This window comes from Elaeis guineensis, chromosome 2 (genome assembly GCF_000442705.2).
Source record: "Elaeis guineensis isolate ETL-2024a chromosome 2, EG11, whole genome shotgun sequence".
Taxonomy (NCBI): domain Eukaryota; kingdom Viridiplantae; phylum Streptophyta; class Magnoliopsida; order Arecales; family Arecaceae; genus Elaeis; species Elaeis guineensis.
Genome location: NC_025994.2, coordinates 101,419,636 through 101,443,561, shown reverse-complemented (window position 1 = coordinate 101,443,561; position 23,926 = coordinate 101,419,636). Strand labels below are relative to the sequence as shown.

The 23,926-nt window shown below is 34.1% G+C and overlaps 1 protein-coding gene and 1 pseudogene across 6 annotated transcripts; both read left to right on the top strand.

Annotated features, from left to right (window-relative positions):
* The first annotated feature begins 1,672 nt into the window (after window positions 1-1,672).
* On the top strand, window positions 1,673-15,272 carry LOC105032062 (uncharacterized). Of its 6 annotated transcripts, none has more exons than XM_029260803.2 (4): window positions 1,673-3,550; window positions 4,293-4,559; window positions 5,426-5,530; window positions 14,690-15,264. In XM_029260803.2, exons 1-4 carry the CDS (start codon window positions 3,503-3,505, stop codon window positions 14,813-14,815), a joined length of 546 nt encoding a protein of 181 aa, XP_029116636.1. In that variant the 5' UTR covers window positions 1,673-3,502; the 3' UTR covers window positions 14,816-15,264. The 6 variants fall into 6 exon arrangements, 5 of the variants coding, with proteins under 5 accessions (XP_029116636.1, XP_029116642.1, XP_073108488.1 ...); XM_029260809.2 differs by lacking the exon at window positions 14,690-15,264 and adding an exon at window positions 5,792-6,134 and having other exon boundaries at window positions 1,674-3,550; XM_019853286.3 differs by having other exon boundaries at window positions 1,678-3,550; window positions 4,293-4,520; window positions 14,690-15,248.
* On the top strand, window positions 6,412-10,360 carry LOC140855752 (disease resistance protein At4g27190-like; annotated as a pseudogene).
* Window positions 15,273-23,926: the final 8,654 nt, after the last annotated feature.

Below are 23,926 nucleotides of genomic sequence, written 5' to 3'. Positions count from 1 at the left end.
ACAGGTGATGACGGAGATACAAATAAATCTTCCATAATAAATTTATCACTATAGCACCAATGGTGAGAAAAAAAATGCAAAAGTAATAGCATGGTAAAAGGTCTGCATCGCAAGAAATTGAAATGAGCAAGAACAGAGGTCTAAGCCAAAAGAAAAGACCAGTATAATGGGATCAGAAGAAAAGACTATAATCAGAGCTAAATGAATTGGAAAAGGAAAATGAATAAACAACATGATAAATAAGAATAATGTTACTACTCTTTGACCAATGCATCAAGCATCCCTACAATCGTGAAGGTTCAAATTGCTAAGTTCTATGGATTAAACAAGAAAAATAAAGCATAATACTCAATTAACAAAGTAGAAATCTACTTAGTTTAACTTTCTCAATTTAGTTTTCATATGACGGTGAAGTTCTCAGCAGCAAAAATGATGGACTTAGGAATCAAGGAACAAGGGGACTGCTTAGAATCATTGCATGTCCGGTTTTAAATAGTACTCTTTTTATTTATTCCTTTTGTATCCTATTTGAAATAGGATTTTATCTCTAGTATTACTTGATTTAGTTTAGAGTTTATATCTTAGAGGATTTTATTTTTGGATCCAGGTAGGAGTCAAACCCTTACCCGCATAATCTCTATTTAAAAGCATTGTTAGCATCTTCTTTTAGAATGTGGGAAGAGAGAGAGAGAGAGAGAGTTAGAGATGTCCTTACAGTGAGATGTGTGGGCGTTTTGTTATGTAACTCAATTTTTAAATAAAATTTTTTTTCCTCTCAAATTTTTTCTTTCAAATTTTTTCTTTGATGTTTATTTTGGATCTTGGGTTGCACATTCGATCCACTTTACATACCATTTTACAAGTCCGAAAATATCTTTACATGACATATAAAGATACAAACTTTTACGTAGCAGTAAATGAAACATATATTTACATAGGTCTTGAGGATGAAAATCATTCTAATCAGGAGTCATGATGGCAGTGGTTGCCATGATTCAAGAAGTAGAAGGCAAAAGGAGCAAGCGAGCCGCTACCATTCTCATTCCAATACTGATAAATTAAGTTTAGTTATCAGGGAAAATTATTTATAGTTCTCTAGTTGGACTCTAAACCAAAAGAAAAAACAAAAGAATTGGAGAGCTAAACAAAGTAGGATAAAACATTCAACAGTTGAATAGAAACCATTCACATAGTCTACAATAATCATACCGGACTGCCAGTTACTCACATTCGCCCGCTTGTCTCTCTCATAAAGAACGAGGTTTAGCTAACTAGAACCTAGTGGTTTATATAATAAATATGGGGTCAGGGCTTAGGATTTGATCCAGCCCAACCTGGATAAGCTTGCGGTCAACGGGCCGGATAGGTCGTCCTCTGTGGCTTAACCAAATTTAAAACACAGGCATAAGGCCCATAAAAGTAGAATATTATGGATGAGAAATTTTTTATGCATAAAAAAAAATACACCATCCCTCCTAATTGAATCACGTAACCATCACTTTCTAATATATATTTAATTTTATAATTTTATTTTTTTATATAAAATTTTGAATAATAAAAATATCTTTCTATTTCTGAAAAAATTATGACATCCTATGACGATATTATCATATCGACTCTCTTCACTCATAATTATTTTACAGAATATCATATCGACTCTCTATCACCTTATTTTAATGCTATCACCTTATTTTAATGCAAGAAGAAAATGGATGAGACCTGGTTTTTTTGGGTGGGGTCAAATATTATATATATATATATATAGACACACACACACCATAGCATAAAGAAAATATATTTACAGAAATGTATTACTATTTTATGGAGGAGCATTGACCAGTATTTTGCTCATCTTGCTTCATTGTAAATGGTCCTTGTTGCATCCAGCTCCCACGCGTGAGGATGCTTCCTGAGCTTCGGCTCGAGGACCTGCAAAAAAATACTGTTGGAGTGTTTTTCGACGAAAACCCTCCGACGTTCAAGTCAAAAGATAGAAAACAACGAGAATGAGAAAACAGAAGTTGAGGGCTTACCCTGATGGGTCACCACGCCCCTCTATTTATAAAGGAGAAGTTGGAGCCATGCACGCCATGGAGTCTTGACCGATCTCCAATTATTGTGCATACATTGGGCTGGTAGGAGTTTTTTCCTTTTGAGGTGTGACCCAATTGCGGAGATATTTTCTCTTATCTAGACTTTTCCCAAACCGAAAGTGGGGTGGATCCTGTCAATAGAGCTTGCTGTGTGCCATAAGCATAGATCGGCTCTGGCCGATCTGAAGGTACTTCGGCCAGGCCAAGGTAAATATCTAGGCCTTAGCCTTAGTCTAGCCGTCCGTGTGCCCCTGTTGATTTCTTCTGGCTGCTGAAGTCCCGATCTTCGAGGTTCTTTGGTTGATGCTAAGGATGCGACCGGCCAAGGCCAAGGTGGAGATCCCAACAGCCCTATTGTGGCTTCCCTCTTAATATGTTTTCTTGATGAATAAGGGATGCTAGATGGCCACCCAGCTTTTATTAGAGATAGGAGATATTTACAGCAAGGAAGAAGAAGAAGTGGATATGCGAACCAGTTCCCATTCCTACAGGCAACAGGACAGCAGGAATTTCAGTAAAGATTACAGAGCCTTATAGATCAAAAGACTAGTGCCAACCTTGAGGGTACATAAGACAGGATTAGAAAAGCTGTCTGAAGGTGAGGAAAAGAAAAAAACTCAGACATCCTTGAGCAGACCTGGTGCCATTTTGATTTTGAACCAGATTTTTGCATGCTCAGATAGAGAACACCCATCACAAAGATTGGACCAGAAGGTTGAGCAGAAGGAGAGCTTCATAAGCCACAGTTGAAACAGAAGCTTGCTTGTTGAGGAACAATTTGCCGTTTCGCTCCTTCCAACAGCACCAAGTAAGTGCTCCAATTAGCAAGAGAGCCACAGGCCTGGCTGATTTGGAGAAGTTCCGCCTTTATCTAGACCATGCAGAGTTCTTCCAAGGTCCCGTGGGAAGGTAAAAGCCCGAGAAAATTGCAGCAAACTCTCCAAATAGCAATGAAGAAAGGGCAGGAGGAGAACAGATGGTCGATTGTCTGAACAGGGCTTTGGCAAAAAACACAGCCAGCTAAATTCTTTCCAATTTTCCTACCCAGACCAAAGCGAGTGTTGATTTTGTTTTTCCAACAGAGCCAAAGGAAACACTTCACTTTTAATGGGGCTTTGATATCCCAAAGAAAGGGGCAAATCTACACTTGACACCCCTTGATTTTAAGAACTTGTACATAGGGGCTATAGAGAAAGAACCATTGGGACCGAGCTGCCATTCAATAGAATCATCTTCATTAATAAGGTTACAATGAGCAAGCAAGCGAGGATCTCAAGAGGTTGAACTGCAGGTGGAGTTCACTGGAATGAAGGGTAGAAAATCTGAATTTCCAAGACAAGGTTTGTCCATTGAAGAAGTCCGCCGTTGAACCATTTTTCTTGGCGCTGCACTCAAAAACTAATGGACAAATGTTCTTCAAGGGAGCATCACACGACCATGAATCCTTCCAAGACGGGGTATTTTTTCCATTCCTAACCTTAAAATGTACTCTGTTCCAAAAAGCTGGTAGGGATTTAACAACATTTTTCCAAAAACTCAAGCACCTAGCAAGGTGGGTGGGGTACACCTAGGCAGTTTAATTTTTCTATGATATTCAAATTCAATTTGCTTACTCCACATGCGCAGGTCATTTTTTATGTTATCTCCATTCCATTTCGACAAAAGCACGGTGTTAAGTTGGTTGATATCCTTGTGCCTAAACCTCCTTCCTCCTTTTGAAGACAAGTGCTTTCCCCATTTACTTTGCAAGACAGACCACAGAAGTGCCAATCCACAGAAAAGATCTTCTAAGTTTATCAATTTTCTTAATAACCTATGAAGGAAGCTTTAAAAGAAACATATAATAAAGAGGGAGGGAGGTAAGTTCTGAGTTGATCAGAACAAGTCTTCCGCCAAAGGAGAGATATTTGCTTTTCCAAGATGCCAACCTAGTTAATTTTTTGAATCAGAAACATCCAATCAGCTTTGGACGGTTTGGTACTAGATAAAGATAGCTCCAGGTATTTGAAAGGTGTCTCAATCTCAGTACAATTCAACCAATTTGCACAGATTGAACTACTTTCCCCTTCCAAATGCTGACCAATAGATGCGACACAGCTTTTCTGGTAGTTTATGGCAAATCCTGAGATGAGCTCAAAACAATATGTAATGACCTTTTAACACTGCAAAAAAAAATTTTTGCTTCTTGAGAAAAATCAGTGTATCATCAGCATATCGAAGAATCTTGGCACCGCCACAAATCCAAGGATCCCCCAAGCCTTCATAAATTTTACAAGAAGCTGCCAAATTCAACATCCTGGCAAGTGGGTCCACCAACAAAATAAAGAGGAGAGGGGAGAGAGGATCTCCTTGTCGAAGGCCGCACCGACAAAAAATCCAATCAAGCTCCCCATCAACACTCACCACGGTCCTACCAGAGAAGAGAAGGTTAGCCACCCAACTGACCCATTTTGGGGGGAACCTCCTGTGAGTAAGAAGTCTGATAATGTAATCTGGGCTAACTCTATCAAAGGCTTTCATGAACTCAAGCTTGTAAATAACACCCTATGAATTAAGTTTCCTTGCATGATGAAGAATTTCGTTGGCACACAAAATGTTTTCATAAAATGTTTCCGTCTTGTCGTAGTATATGAATCATCCTACACACTTATTAGCAATTCAAGCTTTTGGTTTTACTTTGGTTTTTCCCTATGCTACAAGTTGCCTTTTGATTGGAACACAGACTTCTTTCCTCCAAGGAAAAATGGAACTGATTGACCTATAATTATTCCTATTTAGTTTTTGAGAGAGGATCCAGATTCATGGATCATCCATGACTACATATGAAGAAAAAGAATTTCATAGGTGTAAGGATTTGAGAATTGGTTCCTGATGAATTATCTTCAGCCATCGATATATACCAGCAATAAAAAGATAGGAGGTTGTGGTGAGAAAACAAATCTTTTATACTTTTGTTTTTAATGTACTAGAACCTCTAATTCTCACCTTTGTACTACTACTAATTTTATTGGCATAATAAAATTTCCACTATTTTGTCAATAGCAGCATGTGGGTTTTCATTGTCGTTATTATGAGCATGTTGTCTGAAGCTTTTTGAACTTGAGAAAGTAAATTGAATTATGTTATGCTATTATGATCATTTTCTTTCATTTGCATTGATAAGAGTGGTTGTAGGGGATCAGACATGAGTTATCAGACTGAAACTTGTGGTCACTAATGAGGTTGTTTATCTTGCTCTGTGGTTTCTGCTAAAATATTGTTGAAGTTCTAAATTTAAATAAATTAGTGGTTTTGCTGAAGAAATAACCGAATGTATTTACATAATCTTGCAGGGAAGGTGCAGTGCTATGATTCTCTGCTGGCTTCTGGGAAATGGATGCCCTTTCTCATTTAATAGCATGTTCACAACCAAAGATTACTATGTCTTCCTCTATCTGGTATGTCTTCATCTGCCTTTTCCACTATCAGTCTGATGCATTCAGTTGCTAGTATTATTTTGGTATCATTTTGGCTCTATAATACATCTCATTTGCATGTACCTCTGTTTTCTATCCTGTTTCTGCTTTGTTGTTTTCTTGCAAAACTTCCTTTCTGGGAGAGATCTGCCTCCTTGCCTATAGACTTCATTGTTTTGATTGTTTGCCTGTGATTTTTTTTTTTTTTTTTGCCGATCTTTTGTAATGATTTCGATTCTGCAGCCTTCCACCGGCACTGTAATTTCATATGCATAAATGGAATTGGTTGGCTGTTTGGCCCATATGCAAAGGATATTAAAAAAAGAAAAAAGAAACATTACATTATCATTTTATTTCTACTAAAACCTGAAGAGGGAAGACCATCAGATTTCTGCTCATGACTGAAGTCCAAGGTTGGTGGCCTCTCGACCAGTTTTCAGCTCAGTTTTTTCTACAGTGTAATTACGTTTGTAGACATCTGGACCCCTTTTTTTGAGGGTAAAAAACTTACTCAAGAATTTGTATTTTTTTGGATTAGTATTTGGCAATATTTAGATAAAAAAATAATTTATTCATATTCTTTTTTGCATTGGAAAATGGCTCAGAAATCTGTTACCCGTTTTCTTTTGCATTACTAGTTTTTTGGATAAGTTGCTAAGATATCTATTCATATTTTTCATAATACCCTTTATTATATAAATATCATTCTATATAATAATATAATATAATATATTATATTTTGCATGTTATAATATATAATATTATATAATATATATTTATAAATATAGATAATGTATGTTATATATAATATATTATAATATAATATAGTATATAATATTAATATATATTAAGATAACACATAATTACATTATATTATATTATATTATAATAATAAAATAAGATATTATACCACAACATTATATTATTATAATAATATATTATATTAAAATAATAAAAATATTATTAATCTATAATAATATAATATAATATATAAAATCATATTATATATTATTATAGGATTAGAGGTATATTAGGAATGAAATAAAAAATTATTTTTTTGGTTGATGAGAAAATGACTTATCCACCTTTTAGATAAGTAAGACTTTCCTCCTATTTCATGGGAAAATGCTATCTATAGAAAAATAATTAATCCATCTAGAGAAATATGAGAATATGAGTAAATTGGTCAATTAGAAAGTTGACCAACTTTTTCATGATATTTATCCACCAAAGAGCGGGCCCTTAAGGAAAACTTCTTGGCTTAAAATGTGTTCCCATTAAATTAATTACAATATCTTCTTGGTTACAGAGCCAAGTCAACATGAAAAAGATCGTTTGAAAATTTTGTCTTGATTTGCATGCTAATGAAAATCCACGGTGATTAAATTGTTAAGTGAAATCTAATGGCATCTGGAAGTCTATGGCTTTTTGAAGCTATGGATGTGCTTTATTCTAAGACTAACAGATTTGTCAGGGGATTTAGTCCTTTGATCTTTGGAATTTCCATTTAGGTTACTAAACAAGATAATTGTAGATTATAGTAGATATTCTTTGTTTGGTACTAGGAAAACATTGACAAAGTGCAAATAGAACTTTTCATTTCTAGATGGAATTTGTTTTTTTTTTTTAAATGATTTTTGTGTTGTTAAACTGAAATATGCAATTTTCAGCAATATAACATAATCTACTGGGGAAATATATTGGTACAAAATTCATGGTCAAAAAAGACATGATAGGAGAAAATGAAGGTAAAAAAGGGGCAGTAACCAACCATGAAATTTCCTGATTGTATCATCAAAAAAAAAAAAAAAAAAAGAGTTTCCTGAGCGATGCCTGGAGAGACTCTTTTTGGGGTCGGTTCGGAGGTTAACTAACGTATGAAATCTGATGTGCAACAAAGCATACGGTGTGGAGCAATTTCTTAACCCAAACACTCGCACTTGGGAACAATGGCAAAGCTACCACAGTTCTTCCCTGCTCCCTCTTCCTCCTCTTCTCAGTTCCTCGTTCCCCAAACCGAACCACTGATAAAACCCCCCAGCACGCCACCATGGCCATTGGAGGACTCCTCATAAAGAAGGTATTGAGGTCTCTTCAAGACCCAATTGTTGGCTGAATTGTCTTCTTACAGCATGAATGGAGGGGTTGGGAAGACATGGACTGTGAGGCACACCATGTGTGGAGCCATGGATACCAATCTTTTCTACATCTTGAGCTGGGTCACCTTTTCTGTTGATCTCAATTGGAGGCATGCCCAGTGATGGATTGCACAGAAACTTTCATTCCAATTCTGACTAACTGTGCCGGCGGCATGGAGAAGAGATTGTCTTGATGATCAAGCACGAAATTTGCAGAATTCCATCGGAGAAGAGGTTCTTGCTGGTTCTGGATGATGCATGGTTGGTAGAGGATGACATTTTGGATTTAATGGGAGTTCCCTGCCCTGAACTGGAGAACCTTTTCAAAGTCATAGTTACCATGAGGTCTTTGTCGACCTCATGGTGTTCCAGCCAGAAACTCTTCCTGCGAAGGAATGCTGGAGCTTGTTTTGCGATGTGGCGAGCAAGTCATTCACTTCGCCTGCAGTCCACCCAGTAGTGCAAACCATAAGTGGCGAGGGCTCTAGCATGCTCCTCCTGATCATCTTGCAGGAGCCTTGAGAGATAAAGGATGCTTGGCTGCTTAGGGATCAATTGTGGTGGGCCTCGTTAGCATTTTTTGAAAGGATGGTGGGCCTCATTAGCATTGAGAGCTGATGCTGAGTACTTACCATTTCAGACGATGTATAGGGTGGTAAAATTTTCCTATGATGCTTTGACCAACGATTCGATGAAAGATTGCCTCTTGTACTGCATGCTCTTTGCAGGGGAGAGTGGTACTTGAAGAGCTTGTGAATCGTGGTGTTCTTAATAAGGAGAGTGGCGATCGTGTTAGCATGCATGATGTGGTCAGAGAAGTGGTACTAAAACTTGCAAGCGGAAGCAGTAGAACCTCCTATGAGAGGGTGGGAATGGATCTAGGTGTGCCACCATGTGAGTTTGTGTGGAGAAACTTAAAGGTGGATCTCACTGGTGGACAACTTATTAAGAAAGTTGCCTGAATGCCCCCTGTGTAACAACCTCTCAACCTTGTTGCTCAAAGGAAATCAAGTCTTAACTAATTCCAAATGCATTTTTTGATCGCATGGAGAAGCTTCAAGTTCCTCTCAGCCTGTTTTGCTGCTTGCTTGCTCTTCCTCTTATCCTCTGTTCACTTTAGATATCAGCTGGAAATCCAACGCAAGCACTTAACTTTCTTTTTTGATCTTCTGGCATCTTAAATGATGGCTGGACTCTTTCTTTTTTTTGATCTTCTATAGCTTGGACCTTCTTTCATTTTTTCTTTTGTACACATTCTGTAATTATTCTGTTCAATAAAACCAGGGTACAAGTTCACCCGCTTCCCTTTTCATCAGAAAAAAGACCTTTCATAGATCAGTATTCAATGGCTTCCGACTGACTTCTCCAAATTTCTTGCCTGCCTGGTGCTGCTTCTACGAGGTTGCCAGTCTCTGGAGAGTGTAATGGAGTTGCATACACTTGAAAAGCTTGAGGCGCTTGATTTTTCTGAAACCCCAGTTAGATCATTACAGTTTCTTGGTAACCTTGCCAACCTTCGTCACTTCTCGCTAAGGAGGTGCCAATGCACCAAGTCAGAGCTCCACTTGGAAGTTCTAATGATGCTGAAGGAGCTTTATCTTTCAGGCACAACACTAGTTGGATTTCCTTATGAGATCTCGAAACTGACCCAGCTAAAGCGCCTTGATCTATCTAGAATGAGGTGCACAAGATGACTCAATTGGGAAGCCTTGCAGTGGCTACCTGAAAATCTGAACCGAGACAATTGCGATGTCTCTGATACCCCAATAAAGCTGGTCAAGAAAGATGGAGGAGTCTATGTAGCCGTTGGTGATTCTGACTTCCTCTTATCTTGGGACAAAAACTCCCTGCTCTGTGAGAACTGCTTCAAGAAATTTCATTTTTTATGTGTCCTTCAGAGAGGGGCAGCTTAGAGAATGATATTTGTTTCCAAAAGGAAGCAATTCATTTTTGGAGACATTTACTTTTGAGTCCAGGCATTTGGCTTATTCTGTGGAACACAAAATATTTGTTTGTGGTGTTAATAGCTATCATGAAGGCATTGAAGGTGTCCTAAACAATTCAGAGCTTGTGTTTTTAAACAAAAATGCGTTCATAAAGAAACTGTCTGATTTGGGTTTTGAAAATATGAAAGTTGTGACATCTAAGCTCTTGCCGGCAAGGAAGAGGAAGGTCCAAGCAGTGCTGCCAATTCTGCCCAAGCAGTAGGAACTTGGATAAGGAGCCAGCCGACGACCCTTATGACGACCTGTTGCTCAAATCTCTTGACCCGAAACTGATTTTAGAGTGGGCACGCAAATTTGGGGTCAAGCTCTCGGATGCGGACGTAAACAAATTTGTCGAGACTCTCCTTGGGTTACCAGAGCTGGTCTCTGTCCGCATGATCCTGGTGTCCATAGGTGGTTCCTTGTTTTGTTTGGTTCAGTTTGAAAGAACGTTTGGATGGCTAACCGCAGAATTTTCTGTATTACTCTATATGTGGTTCCAGCCTGGAGGCAAATGGATTTGATGTCTCTACCACATGATCAACCCCTCCCCCACCCCCAACTTTCTGATCTTGTTTGCCGGTTTACTTGGATTTGAGGTGTGGCAGTTGGTTTCTTATCTGTCTTTAATTAGTTGGAACATCAGAGGCATAGGGGACCCAGCTAAAAGAACTATCTACATCATTACAACTTAAGCAAGTCATCGATGAGTGGATAGCTATTTTAGTAACTTCTCGTATTGGTCGTGCTTAGTATCCTTGCTCTCTATCAAGATATATACTCTCGCTCCAGTATTCTCATGCTGTCGACTGAAGACTCGTCTATCCATGAAGAAAAGCGATCTATGCACCGATCTATTCAGATCAGTCACCATCTCCGTGATGATCTATCAATCGAGAGCATTTAGAAATTTATCACTAATGATATGTGTCTTAAGTTCTCAACTCTTGAGAATATGTATTATCATCCGTTAATTCATCAGACAATTCATGGACATAATTCAAACATAACATTAATGAATAATAATCTAAATTTTATTTATTTTAAAATTTAATTACAAAATTATACTTTTAAAATGTGTACATGCGTCAGTCAATTTGACTTTTAGAGTATATATTTAACAAACTTTCACCGGACAAAGTCTATTGGCTATAAATCTAAGGTCCATCTTCTCAAGTTGAGCTTCAGTCTTCTGTTGATTCTCAGTGGCTTGGTCAGTGGATCAGTCTCATTCTCTGTGGAGTCACTCTCTGCACCTCGACGAATATTTTCTTGAGGTATTTGCGAATCAGATGAAATTGTCGCTCGATATGCTTGGACTTTTGGTGAAATCTTGGTTCCTTAGCGAGCACTATGACATTTTTGTTTTCGCAAAGAGTGGAACAACATCTGATGGCATCACATCTAGTTCAACAATGAACTTTTTGAACCAGAATTCTTCCTTAGCAGCCTCCGATACAGTGATGTACTCTACTTTTATGGTGAAATCTGCAATGATCGATTGCTTGAAACTCTTCTAGCTAACTGCATCACTGTTATATAGGAATACAAAACCTAATATAGACTTTCTATATATAAAGTTTGAGTTTGTGTATCTCTTACACGCAAGTCTCCTCCTTCAGAGACCAAGAAGAGATCCTTAATCATTCTTAAGTATTTAAAGATATTTTTCACAGTAATCCAGTGCTCTTCACCTGGATTCGATTGATATCTGCTTGTGACATTCATAGCAAGAGCAATATCAGATCGAGTACATAGCATAGCGTACATGATGCTCTGTATAGCAGAAGCATAAGAGATCTTGCTCATATGCTGAATCTTCTCAGATGTGTTAGGGCACATCTTCTTGAAGAGATGAACTCCATGCATGAGGGACAACAGATCCCTCTTGGAATTTTTCATATTGAACTACTTCAGCACTTTCTTTATGTACAGCTGCTATGAAAGACCAAGCATCCTTTTAGATCTATCTTTATAAATCTTTATTTTCAAAATATAGGACACTTCTCTAAGATCTTTCATGGAGAATTGTTTGGACAATCAAAGTTTTACAGAAGTCATCATAGGAATGTCATTCCCAATTAGGAGGATGTCATTTATATACAATACAAGGAATGTGACATCTCTCCTACCGACCTTCTTGAACACACACGATTCCTCTTTGTTCTTGATGAAACCAAACGATTTGATCGCATCATTGAATCGAGTATTCTAACTTTGAGACGCTTGCTTTAGTCTACAGATGAATTTTTACAGCTTGCAAATCTTGTTATCTCCATCACTGGATGTGAAATTCAGAGACTGCTCCATATAGATATTTTTCTCAAGATATCCATTCAGAAAGATAGTTTTTATATCCATCCGTCATATCTCATAGTCATGAGATACTGCAATAGCAAGCAGTGTTTGAATGGACTTCAGCATAGCTACTGACGAAAAGATCTCTTGATAGTCAATGCCTTCGTGCTGACAATAATCTTGAGCTATAAGTCTCGTTTTAAAGATTTTTATCTTTCCATCCGAATCAATCTTTCTCTTAAAGATTCATTTGCATCCAATAAGAACTATTCCTGCTGGTGGATTTATTAAGGTCCAAACTTAATTGGTGTACATTGAATCAATTTTTGACCTCATTACTTTCTAATTATTTCTCAGAGTTGATATTTGACATCGTCTCATCATAGATTTTAGGATCATCAACATGGTTCATATCACCCATGAGGAATATTTTTTCTACATCCTTTTTCAGCATACCCATGTATCTTTCAGGAGGACATGATCCGACTGGATCTATGAGGTGGAACGGATTCCATAGACTCTATGACTCGTTGCTCTTCAGAGATACTCTTTTGGAGTTAAATTTTTCTTCTACTACTTCCATCCTGGATAAAATCTCTTTTTAAGAATTTGACATGTCAGCTCACAATCACATTGTGAACCTTCGAAAGGTAAAAATAGTATCCCAAAGACTCTTTTGAATATCCTATAAAATGAGCTCTCATAGCTTTAGTCTCTAACTTGTCTGCCTATTGTCGTTTGATATAGATTGGACATCCCCAAATTTTAAGATAACCAAAATTCAGTTTCTTACTATGCCACATCGATCTTATATGGTGTAGTAGGAATAGATTTAAAGGGAATCCTATTAATTAAGTAATTGGCAGTCATTAAGGTATGTCTCTAAAGAAATAAAATGAGATCGATAAAGCTCATTATAGATCGAACTATATTCAATAGGATTCGATTTCTTTGTTCTGAAATCCTGTTGAGCTGAAGCATTCCAGGTGGAGTCCATAAGAGATTATGCCATTCTCTTTGAAATAATCGAGAAAATCTTTACTCAGATATTTTTCTTTTTCATCTGATCGATGAACCTTAAGTGATTTGTCAATTTACTTCTTTACCTCACATCTGAATTTTTTAAACTTTTTAAACACTTCAGATTTGTATCTTATAAAAAATATATATTCGTATCATAAAAAAATATTGATAAACATAATAAAATAGAGATAATCCCTTTTTATCGGTACGTCAAATGAGCCACACACATCATTATGTAATCGAGCCAGTATCTCAGTAGTCCTTTTCTTTTATAATTAGGTTATCTTATAATCCAATTAGGGTTGATCTAATCAAATTAAATTGAATTCAATTCAATTAGACTTGATTCTAGCCCCATTGCTCAATCAAATTGAGCCAATTAGCAATCTAATTGCTAATTAATCTAACTACAACTCACTAACTCTTAGCAAATTGCTTTATGCCAACTTGTAAACTAGATTAATCATTAATCATATTGACGATTAGATTCAATAGCAATTCATAATCTCTAATCAACCATCTGATCAGATAAAAAATTTTTTTGTGTGATCCTATAGATTTTATTATGTCTGATAGTAAGATATACTATGATTCCATTACAATATCATCGAAACTTCTTTCGATGGGTTGAAATAATTTTAACTCTGCCTGTCAAGAGTCATCGATCATCAAGATGATGCTCGACGAATCTCACGATCCATTAGTGATACCTAGCAGTATGTAGTGACAATCCAGCAGAATAGAATATTGAACCTCTATGTATAGTTACCGTATAGTTCGGTTCTTCTATCGTGAGTTCCGACAGGATGCAGATCAAGAATAATTTGTCAAATCTGTTCATTCGTCATATATCAAATTCAATCGATCCGAGTTCATGTGAAATATTATGAAATTTTTTTTGCATCATTCATCTACTATGGTCATGAATTTTAGGACTCAGTCTCATGAACTGCATAGGATCTCTCTTTATCTATTAGGATGGATAGATCCCATCCAGATGTGTATCCTATTTTTACAATAGACCTATTATAGCCAACATACATCTTAAGATTTCAAATGGTTAGGTAACCAAGTGATTGTACAATCAAACTACAGCAATCCTACTGTGAACAATCGAGACACTGCAGATCAAAGAACTATCTGCAGCACTGCAACTTTGAGTAAGTCACCGATAAGTGAGTAGCTATCTTAGTGACTTTTCATGTTGGTCACATTCAGTATCCTTGATCTCTATCAAGCACATGCACTCTCGCTCTAGTATCCTCACACCATCAACTCGGGATTCATTTACTCATGAAGAGAAGCAATTTATGCATCGATCTATTCGGATCAGTCACCATCTCCATGACGATCTATTGATCGGAAGTATTTAGGAATAACCACTAATGACATGTGTTTTAAATTCTCAATTCTTGAGAATGCATGTCATCATCCGTTAATTCTTCGGATGATTCATGGACATAATTCAAATATAATATGAATAAAAAATAATATAAATTTTATTTATTTTAAAATTTAATTATAAAATTATGTTCTTAGAATGTATATATGTATCAGCTAATCTGACTTTCAGGATATATATCTAATAAGAACAAGCTGCATGCAGAGAAAATACTTGCAAAGAAGGGATGGAATATAAGTGTTGGCTGTAAATTGTGCGGCACTAATATGGACTCCCTGAACTATCTTTTCTTCAGGTGTCCATTTGTGAAGAGTCTTTGGACTGCTATCAAGTTGTAGCTGAATTTAAGATAAAGGCTATCTGCATTTCATGGTCTATAGACAGCTTGGAGAAAGAAGAACAAAATGCTAATGGCAAATGAAATTGGGAATTAGCTAACTGCAGCAGTTTGTTGGCAAATATGGAGGGAGAGAAACACCTGTGTTCTGAACAAGAAAAGATCTATCTATTCTGTTTTATAGAAAATACTTCAGTCATTTTGCAGTTGGGGCCATATTTGCTTTTCTCAGAATAAATTTGAGCATCAAAACGTATAGAGAAGAATAGAATTTTTTGGCTCATTTTACCAGCACGTGGTTGTGAATTTCGAATTTCTCCTGCACACTGGAGCGTGGCAGTAACACGTCTATAAAACCTCTCTTTACACTTTGAACCATTGCTGTTTACTATGTAACCACTGTGAACTCTTTGTAAGTCTGTCCTCTGTTTCTTCAATAAACACGGGATAGTGGCCTGCTACCTTATATTCCCATTTAAAAAACAAAAAAAAAAATGAAGATGCTAATTCTTGTAGGTCATATATATTGGAGGACTGTCACAGTTGATGATGGTGGAGTTGTATTTCTCAGTGCCTTCTCTTTCCTTCTTTCTTTTTCTATTTTTCTCGTTGTCTGATGCCTTCAGCCTTGTACCCATTTCATTTTCTTAATAAAAGAAGTAGTTTTTACCCCCCCCCCCCCCCCAAAAAAAAATGTAGTGGGTACTGCCAGCCAATTTTCTCGGATCCAGCAGAGAAATTTCATTGGAAGGAGAGCACCCCCACAAAAAAAAGAATGATGGCAACAAATAGAAAATTTGGTGCAACTAGCAAAACGTTGTAACTCGTGGTAAATAGGCTGACACATGTCCTACGTTCTCACGGAAAATTCATCCATAACCAGGCAGGAGTAGCTTCTGCCAAAAAAAAAAAAATTTTTTTTTTTTACACCCTAAAAAATCTGATATAAAATATACTATTTATCTGATTAATTTATATAATCATTATTTTTTAATATATATTTAATATCTGTAAGTTAATTTTTTTATTTAAAAATTTTATATGATGAAAAATTTTTTATTTTTTGAAAAAAAATTATGATATCATGTGACGTGATATATTTTAGAATATTGTAATATGGTTTAAGATATCGTAATATGAAAGAAATATTTTTATCCAATTATTTTGCAGCATGTATTTAATACTTGCAAGTTAATATTTTTGTTTTTAAATTTTTAATGATAAAAATATTTTTATTTTTTAAAAATAATTATGATATTCTATGCATACTATAGACGCAAGATATCGTAATATGAATATAAAATATTATAATTTTTTTAAAAATAAAAATATTTTTATCGTATAAAATTTTTAAATGAAAAATTTAATTTATAGATATTAAATATATATTAAAAAAATAATGATTTATCAATCGAATGAGAGTGTGCACTCTACATCAGATTTTTTATTTTATAAAAAAAAAAAAAGGGGCAAGATTAGCCATTATTCATCCCTGCGTAGTAGCTGGCAGCATCTAAGCTAATGAATGGGTAATAGTATGTTTTGCTGTTTGGTTCCTTCAGTGCAAGATGGGGAAGGTCCACATTTATTAAAATAAAGTAATGTGCGGGGGAGCAAAACAACCAAAAACGGAGGTTTGAACGGAGAATTCGGACCGGCAAAACAAGTCACAGGACTCTGAGCATGTCACCTCTCAAGGCATCAAAAAAATAATAGAAGTGGAACAAGACTTGAAGTGGGGATGAAATTCTACCAAAAAAAAGAGTATTTTTTCAGAATAATACAAAAAAAAATTTAATTATCAAAATATATCAAAACGAAACTTATTTATCGAACTAATGCAAAAGAGAAAAACGTCATTTTAAATGGCGTTTTTTCTCTTTCCACGTCATCCCCCATTTCCACGGTGGCATCGTCCCAAAAAAAAAAAAAAAAAATTGAAGAAACGCCACTTCGAATGGCGTCTTTAAAAACGCCATTTTGAATGACGTTTTTAAAAACGCCATTCAAAATGGCGTTTTCCAATTTTCTCACCCAAAAATAAAGAAAAAAATCGTGAGAAAATGAAAAATTTTATTTTTTAAAATTTGAAATTAGTTAATAAATTAAAATTTTAATTTGGATTGAAATATAAAATATAAAGATTTTAATTTATAATTCATTAAAAAAATTAATTTAGATTTTTTATTTCAATTTTTTTTTAAAAGATGTCAAAAAAATTCTTAAGAAAAAAAAAGAAATTATCATAGAAAATAAAAAAAAGAGAAAGAAATATGAAAGAAATAAAAATTTGAAATTTAATTGAAAAACATCATTCGAAATATTTGTCTTAAAAATTTTTTTAAAAAAAATTTGAAGTAATCAAAGAAAAAGAATTTTAATTGAAAATTAAAAAGAAATTAAATTTTAAAGATTAATTGAAATAAAAATATTATTTCAAATTACTTTCGGAAATTAAAAATAATTTTTTTAAAAAAAATTAAAAAAAAATTTAAAAATAGGGTTAAAAAATTTTATAAAAACATAAAGAATTAAAAAAAATAGAAATTATAATTGTAATTGAAGAACAAAGTTTATAATTTTTAATTTTAAGAAATAAGAATTATAATTATAAATAAAATTAAAAATTATATTTTAAATAACTAAATTAATTTAAATATAAAACGCCATTTTGAATGGAAAATTGGAAAATTTTGTTTTTTAAAATTTGAAATTAGTAAATAAATTAAAATTTTAATTTTGATTGAAATTTAAAATATAAAGATTTGAAAAAATATATCATAAAAGAATAAAATAAAATAAAATTAATTATAATTTCTTTGTTAGGGTATTTTATCAATGTGACTTAAAAAAATTAAATTTGAATTAAATTTTGATAAAAAAAGAAATACATTAAAAAGTTAAAGAAATGAGGAAAAGTTAAAAAGTGAAAATTTTTAAGAAGTCACCAAAAATAAAAATTATAAATTAAAATGTTTAAAAAAATTATAAAATTTAATTGAAATAAAAAAAATTTTAAATATATTTTGTAAAATTAAAATTAAATTAATTGAAATATTTTTCAAATAAAATTTAAAAATAGCCTAAAAAAATTTCATAAAAAGATAAAGAATTGAAAAAAAATAGAAATTGTAATTGTAATTGAAGAACAAAGTTTATAATTTTTAATTTTAAGAAATAAGAATTAAAATTGTAATTGAAATTAAAAATAATAATTTAAATAATTAAATTAAATTAAATATTAATATTTAAAAAAATAATTTAAATGAAGAAAAAAAATAGTTAAATATACAGATGGACGTTGGTCTTATTACTGCTTTGCTTGAGAGATGGCGTCCAGAGACACACACATTTCATCTTCCATTTGGTGAGGCGACCATCAGTTTACAGGATGTCAGCATCCTTACTGGACTACCAGTTGATGGAGATCCAGTTACCGGAGTTGATCCCGCACTTACCATTCCGGAGTGGCAGGCTTTGTGCTTGCGATTGTTAGGGTTTGAGCCCGACGCACATTTTTTCGATCATTCACGACTCAGGATTGAGTGTTTGGATGATCGTTATCGTCATTTTCATATTGCGGATGATGCACCGGAGGAGATGGTGCAGCAGTATGTTAGGGGTCAGGTGCTGCGATTGTTAGGTGATGTCCTGTTACCTGATACTTCATTGAATAAGATGAAGTTGATGTTTTTGCCATTATTAGAGGATTTAGACTTCGCTCGTCGACTCAGTTGGGGCAGTGCAGTACTTGCTTGTCTATACCGAGCTATGTGTCGGGGTTCCTATGCTGATCAGAGCGAGATTGGCGGTTATCTTGTATTATTACAGGTATGTGAATTAAAATTTTTTATTTTTAATATTTATTTATATTTGATATTGAATATATTATTTATTTAATTTTTGAAATTTGCAGATTTGGGTATGGGAGCGTATGTCGACTATCAGTCCATTACGACGACAGTTGCTCGAGATGCCATCAGAGCAGCAGGATCCTGATATTCCATTCAGACTAGACGGACCATTAGGATACAGGTATCGAAATATTATTTTTTTTATTTAAATTTTTTTATTTTAAATTTATTTAATATTAGTACATTGTGAAACAGATGGAACGTTGCATTCAACGTTCATCACGTATCGACAAGAGTGGCACGGGTTTATAGGTGCCAGTTGGATACATTAGTTGATACATCTAGACGGGTAAATTTTGAATTTTTTACAAATATCAATTTACAGTATTCATAATCTATTATAATTTTTTACTAATTTTTTTTTATTTTAACTATATTATATCAATTTTTGTGGGAGCCATATACAGATGGGATATTGGCTATACTGCCGCAGATGTGTACAGTTGGACACGACATATGGACTGCTAGGGTGCCGCTTATTTGTTTTGATGTGGTAGAGTGGCATCTTCTCGATCGTGTCCTGCGGCAGTTTGGTCAGATTCAGGGCATCCCAGAGCAGTTTGATACCAGTCAGGGACTTCATCGTATTGATCGACGAGGGAGAGCTCGTATCGACTGGCGTATCAGACATGCACAGTACATCGATATTTGGGATGCACGTCGAGATCACATTGTTCATGGTGATCCTATTTTGAGAGGCCGTTCATATACTGATGACTACATGGTTTGGTTTTTTAGCATTACGGTGCGAGTCATTGGACAGTCTCAGTATGCAGTTTCTGGATACGAGGGCGAGAGTTCTACTGTACGTCTTTTGGTAAGATTACGAAAATTACTTCATGTTATTTGTGTTATATTTTTGTTTTATATTGTACACTATACTGATTGTTTTATACTAACTGTTCTATTTTTATTTTATAGACTGATTCTGTGTCGGAACTCGTATTGCACGCTCGTCGTGCTTTATCTACGACCGATGAGGACGAGCGGATTCAGATACTGCGGGAGATGGAGAGAACAGGTTCCGGAACATTGATGGCGATTGGTGTTGATCCACATACCTGTGCGCCTTGGTATGGAGCAGTTCGGGCGCCAGATATGAGTTATACGCCGTCACCATATGCTTCACATATGCCATCACCGCATATTCCGCATATATCATCATTCGATGCTGCACAGATGCCACCGCCTTTTCATCCACAGATGGCAGCGTCTTCTTCGTCCTACATCCCCCAGATGCCATCACCGGGTACCAGTTGGCCACATGAGTATGATACTTTTTTTTCAGGTCCATCCGTGTATCCAGATGAGAGAGTTGAACGGGTCTCTCAGTCCGTAGATGATCCGACAGCATCAGTTATTCCTGAGCAGCATGATCAGCAGATCTCCTCTACTGATATAGGAGAGGAGCCATCACAGCAGGAGCAGCCGGCGAGGACCTTCCTGAGAAGGTCCAAGCGACCACGGGCGCCGCGACGTCCTTGTGGGACTTAGTCTTTGTTGTATTTGTATTTAGTATTTTTATATTTTTGTTGTACTATTTTTTTTGATATATTTAACATTTTGATTCTATTGAATAATATTAAATATTGATTTTATTTTATATTATTTAATTTTAAATGATTGGATATTATGATTTATGCATATGGATACATATACTCGAACGTGTCTCAGAACATTAGGAGAGAAAATGTTATGCCGGCGGGTCGTGCTTCCAGGCGGCGAGCCCCGCATCCCGATGGTGGGCCCGGTCCCGGCTGGCGGTGGGCCCGCATCCCGATGGCCACGGCGGGCCCCCGCACCCCGACGGCGGTCCTCAGCCCCCGCCTCTCCCGGTGGTGGGCCCCGCGTCTCGGTTGGTTGTGGGCCCAGAGCAGTTTGATATCAGTCAGGAATTTCATCGTATTGATCGACGAGGGAGAGCTCGTATCGACTGGCGTATCAGACATGCACAGTACATCGATATTTGGGATGCACGTCGAGATCACATTGTTCATGGTGATCCTATTTTGAGAGGCCGTGACGTTCTTGTGGGACTTAGTCTTTGTTGTATTTGTATTTAGTATTTTTATATATTTGTTGTATTTTTTTTTATACGTTTGATATTTTTATTCTATTGAATAATATTAATGTTGATTTTATTTTATATTATTTAATTTTAAATGATTGGATATTATGATTGGTGCATATGGATACACATACTCGAACGTGTCTCAGAATATTAGGAGAGAAAATGTTATGCCGAAAGGATTATAAAAATTATAACGTAAATAATAATATATCAAATGTTGCTCTTTGAATTCAAATTTTAAAAAAACTATCATAAAAAAATATTAAAATAATAATAAAATAGGAATTATAATTATAAATTTTAAAAAAAATTAATTTTAATTTAAATTAAAAATTATCATTTAAATTATTATTTTTATTATTTAATTAAATTTATTTATTAAAAAATTATAAATAGATAAGTAAAGAAATTAAAAAAAATAAAAAATAAAAAAAAAGAGAAAACGCCATTCTCTCCCCTCCCCAAACCCTTTTTTCTCCTCCTTCTCCCTCTCCCTTCTCCCTTCTCCCTTCTCCCTTCTCCCTTCTCGATCTTCTCCTTCTTCCTTTACAAATTTAAGTAAAGGAAAAGAATACGTAATATATCATAAAAATGGAAGAAAACTAATATTATATTTTTAAATTATAAAAATTACAAATTAAATTAAAAAAATATATCATAAAAAAAGTAAATAAAAGATAAAAAATGGTAATAAAATAGAAATTATAATTTAAAACAAAAAATTATCTTTAATTTAAATTAAAAATTATCATTCAAATTACTATCCTCATTAAAAAATTTAATAAATTAAAAGAAATAATTAAACAAATTATGCCACCGCCGGGACGCGGGACCCACAGCCGGGGCGCGCGGCCCGCAGCCGGGACGCGCGGCCCGCCTCCGGGACGCGCGGCCCGCCGCCGGCAGTCTGTGGCCGGCGGCCACGGAGAAGCGAGAGAGAGAGGAAGAGAGAGAGAGGAGGGGGCCGGGAGCCACCGCCGGGATGCGCGGCCCGCCGCCGGGACGCGCGGCCCGCCGTCGGCCGTCTGTGGCCGGCGGCCACGGAGAAGGGAGAGAGAGAGAGAGAGGAGGGGGCCGGGAGCCACCGTCGGGATGCGGGACCCGCCGCCGGGACGCGCGGCCCGCCGTCGGGACGCGGGACGCGCGGCCCGCCGCCGGCATGAGAAAAAGAGAGAGAGGGGAAGAGGGAGAGAGAAAGAGGAAGATGGAGAGAGAGGCGGGAAGAGCTCACTGCCACCGAGACCTCGCCGCCGTGCTGCCGTGCCGCCGTGCCGCCGGAGAGACGCCGGAGAAGATCAAGAAGGGAGAAGGGAGAAGGGAGAAGAGGAGAAGGAGAAGAGAGAAAAGGAAGAAGAAGAGGGGAAAAAGGGCCTGGGGAGGGGAAAACGCCATTCTCTACGGCGTTTTCTCCTTTTTTTTTTTATTTCTTTAATTATTATTTCTAATCTTTTAATAAATAAATTAAATTAAATAATGAAAATAATAATTTAAATTATAATTTTTAATTTAAATTAAAATTAATTTTTTTTAAAATTTATAATTACAATTTCTATTTTATTATTATTTTTTTCTTTTTTTTAGATATTTTTTTTATTTATTTTAAAATAGTTATCATTTGAAATTATAATTTCAGTTTTCTTCCATTTTTATCTTTTTAGCATTCTATTACGTATTCTTTTCTTTTAATTATAAAAATATTATTTTTTCTAAAGTTCAGTTTATAATTTTTTTTTTCATATTTTTTCTCATTTTTTAACTTTACACTGTATTTTTTTTATCAAAATTTAATTCAAATTAAAATTTTAATTTTCCTCCCAATTTTTTTCTTCATTTAAATTATTTTTTTAAATATTAATATTTAATTTTATTTAATTATTTAAATTATTATTTTTAATTTCAATTACAATTTTAATTCTTATTTCTTAAAATTAGAAATTATAAACTTTGTTCTTCAATTACAATTACAATTTCTATTTTTTTTCAATTCTTTATCTTTTTATGAAATTTTTTTAGGCTATTTTTAAATTTTATTTGAAAAATATTTCAATTAATTTAATTTTAATTTTACAAAATATATTTAAAATTTTTTTTTATTTCAATTAAATTTTATAATTTTTTTAAACATTTTAATTTATAATTCTTATTTTTGGTGACTTCTTAAAAATTTTCACTTTTTAACTTTTCCTCATTTCTTTAACTTTTTAATGTATTTTTTTTTTTATCAAAATTTAATTCAAATTTAATTTTTTTAAGTCACATTGATAAAATACCCTAACAAAAAAATTATAATTAATTTAATTTAATTTTATTCTTTTATGATATATTTTTTCAAATCTTTATATTTTAAATTTCAATCAAAATTAAAATTTTAATTTATTTACTAATTTCAAATTTTAAAAAACAAAATTTTCCAATTTTCCATTCAAAATGGCGTTTTATATTTAAATTAATTTAGTTATTTAAAATATAATTTTTAATTTTATTTATAATTATAATTCTTATTTCTTAAAATTAAAAAATATAATCTTTGTTCTTCAATTACAATTATAATTTCTATTTTTTTTAAATCTTTATGTTTTTATAAAATTTTTTAATCCTATTTTTAAAAATTTTTTAATTTTTTTTAAAAAAATTATTTTTAATTTCTGAAAGTAATTTGAAATAATATTTTTATTTCAATTAATCTTTAAAATTTTATTTCTTTTTAATTTTCAATTAAAATTCTTTTTCTTTGATTACTTCAAATTTTTTTTAAAAAAATTTTTAAGACAAATATTTTGAATGATGTTTTTCAATTAAATTTCTAATTTTTATTTCTTTCATATTTCTTTCTCTTTTTTTTATTTTCTATGATAATTTTTTTTTTCTTAAGATTTTTTTTGACATCTTTTAAAAAAAAATTGAAATAAAAAATCTAAATTAATTTTTTTAATGAATTATAAATTAAAATCTTTATATTTCATATTTCAATCCAAATTAAAATTTTAATTTATTAACTAATTTTAAATTTTAAAAAATAAAATTTTCCATTTTCCCACAGTTTTTTTCTTTATTTTTGGATGGAAAAATTGGAAAACGCCATTCAAAATGGCATTTTTAAAGACGCCATTCGAAATGGCGTTTCTTCAAATTTTTTTTTTTTTTTTTTTGGGATGATGCCACCGTGGAAATGGGGGGTGACGTGGAAGGGGAAAAAATGCCATTCAAAAT

Coding starts and splice junctions, on each gene's coding strand:
- LOC105032062 (XM_029260803.2), top strand. CDS start 3,503: ATGTTCTTCAAGGGAGCATCACACGACCATGAATCCTTCCAAGACGGG. Junction 3,551..4,292: donor ATGAATCCTTCCAAGACGGG/GTATTTTTTCCA, acceptor GAGAAAAATCAG/TGTATCATCAGCATATCGAA. Junction 5,531..14,689: donor ACTATGTCTTCCTCTATCTG/GTATGTCTTCAT, acceptor TCTTTTCTTCAG/GTGTCCATTTGTGAAGAGTC.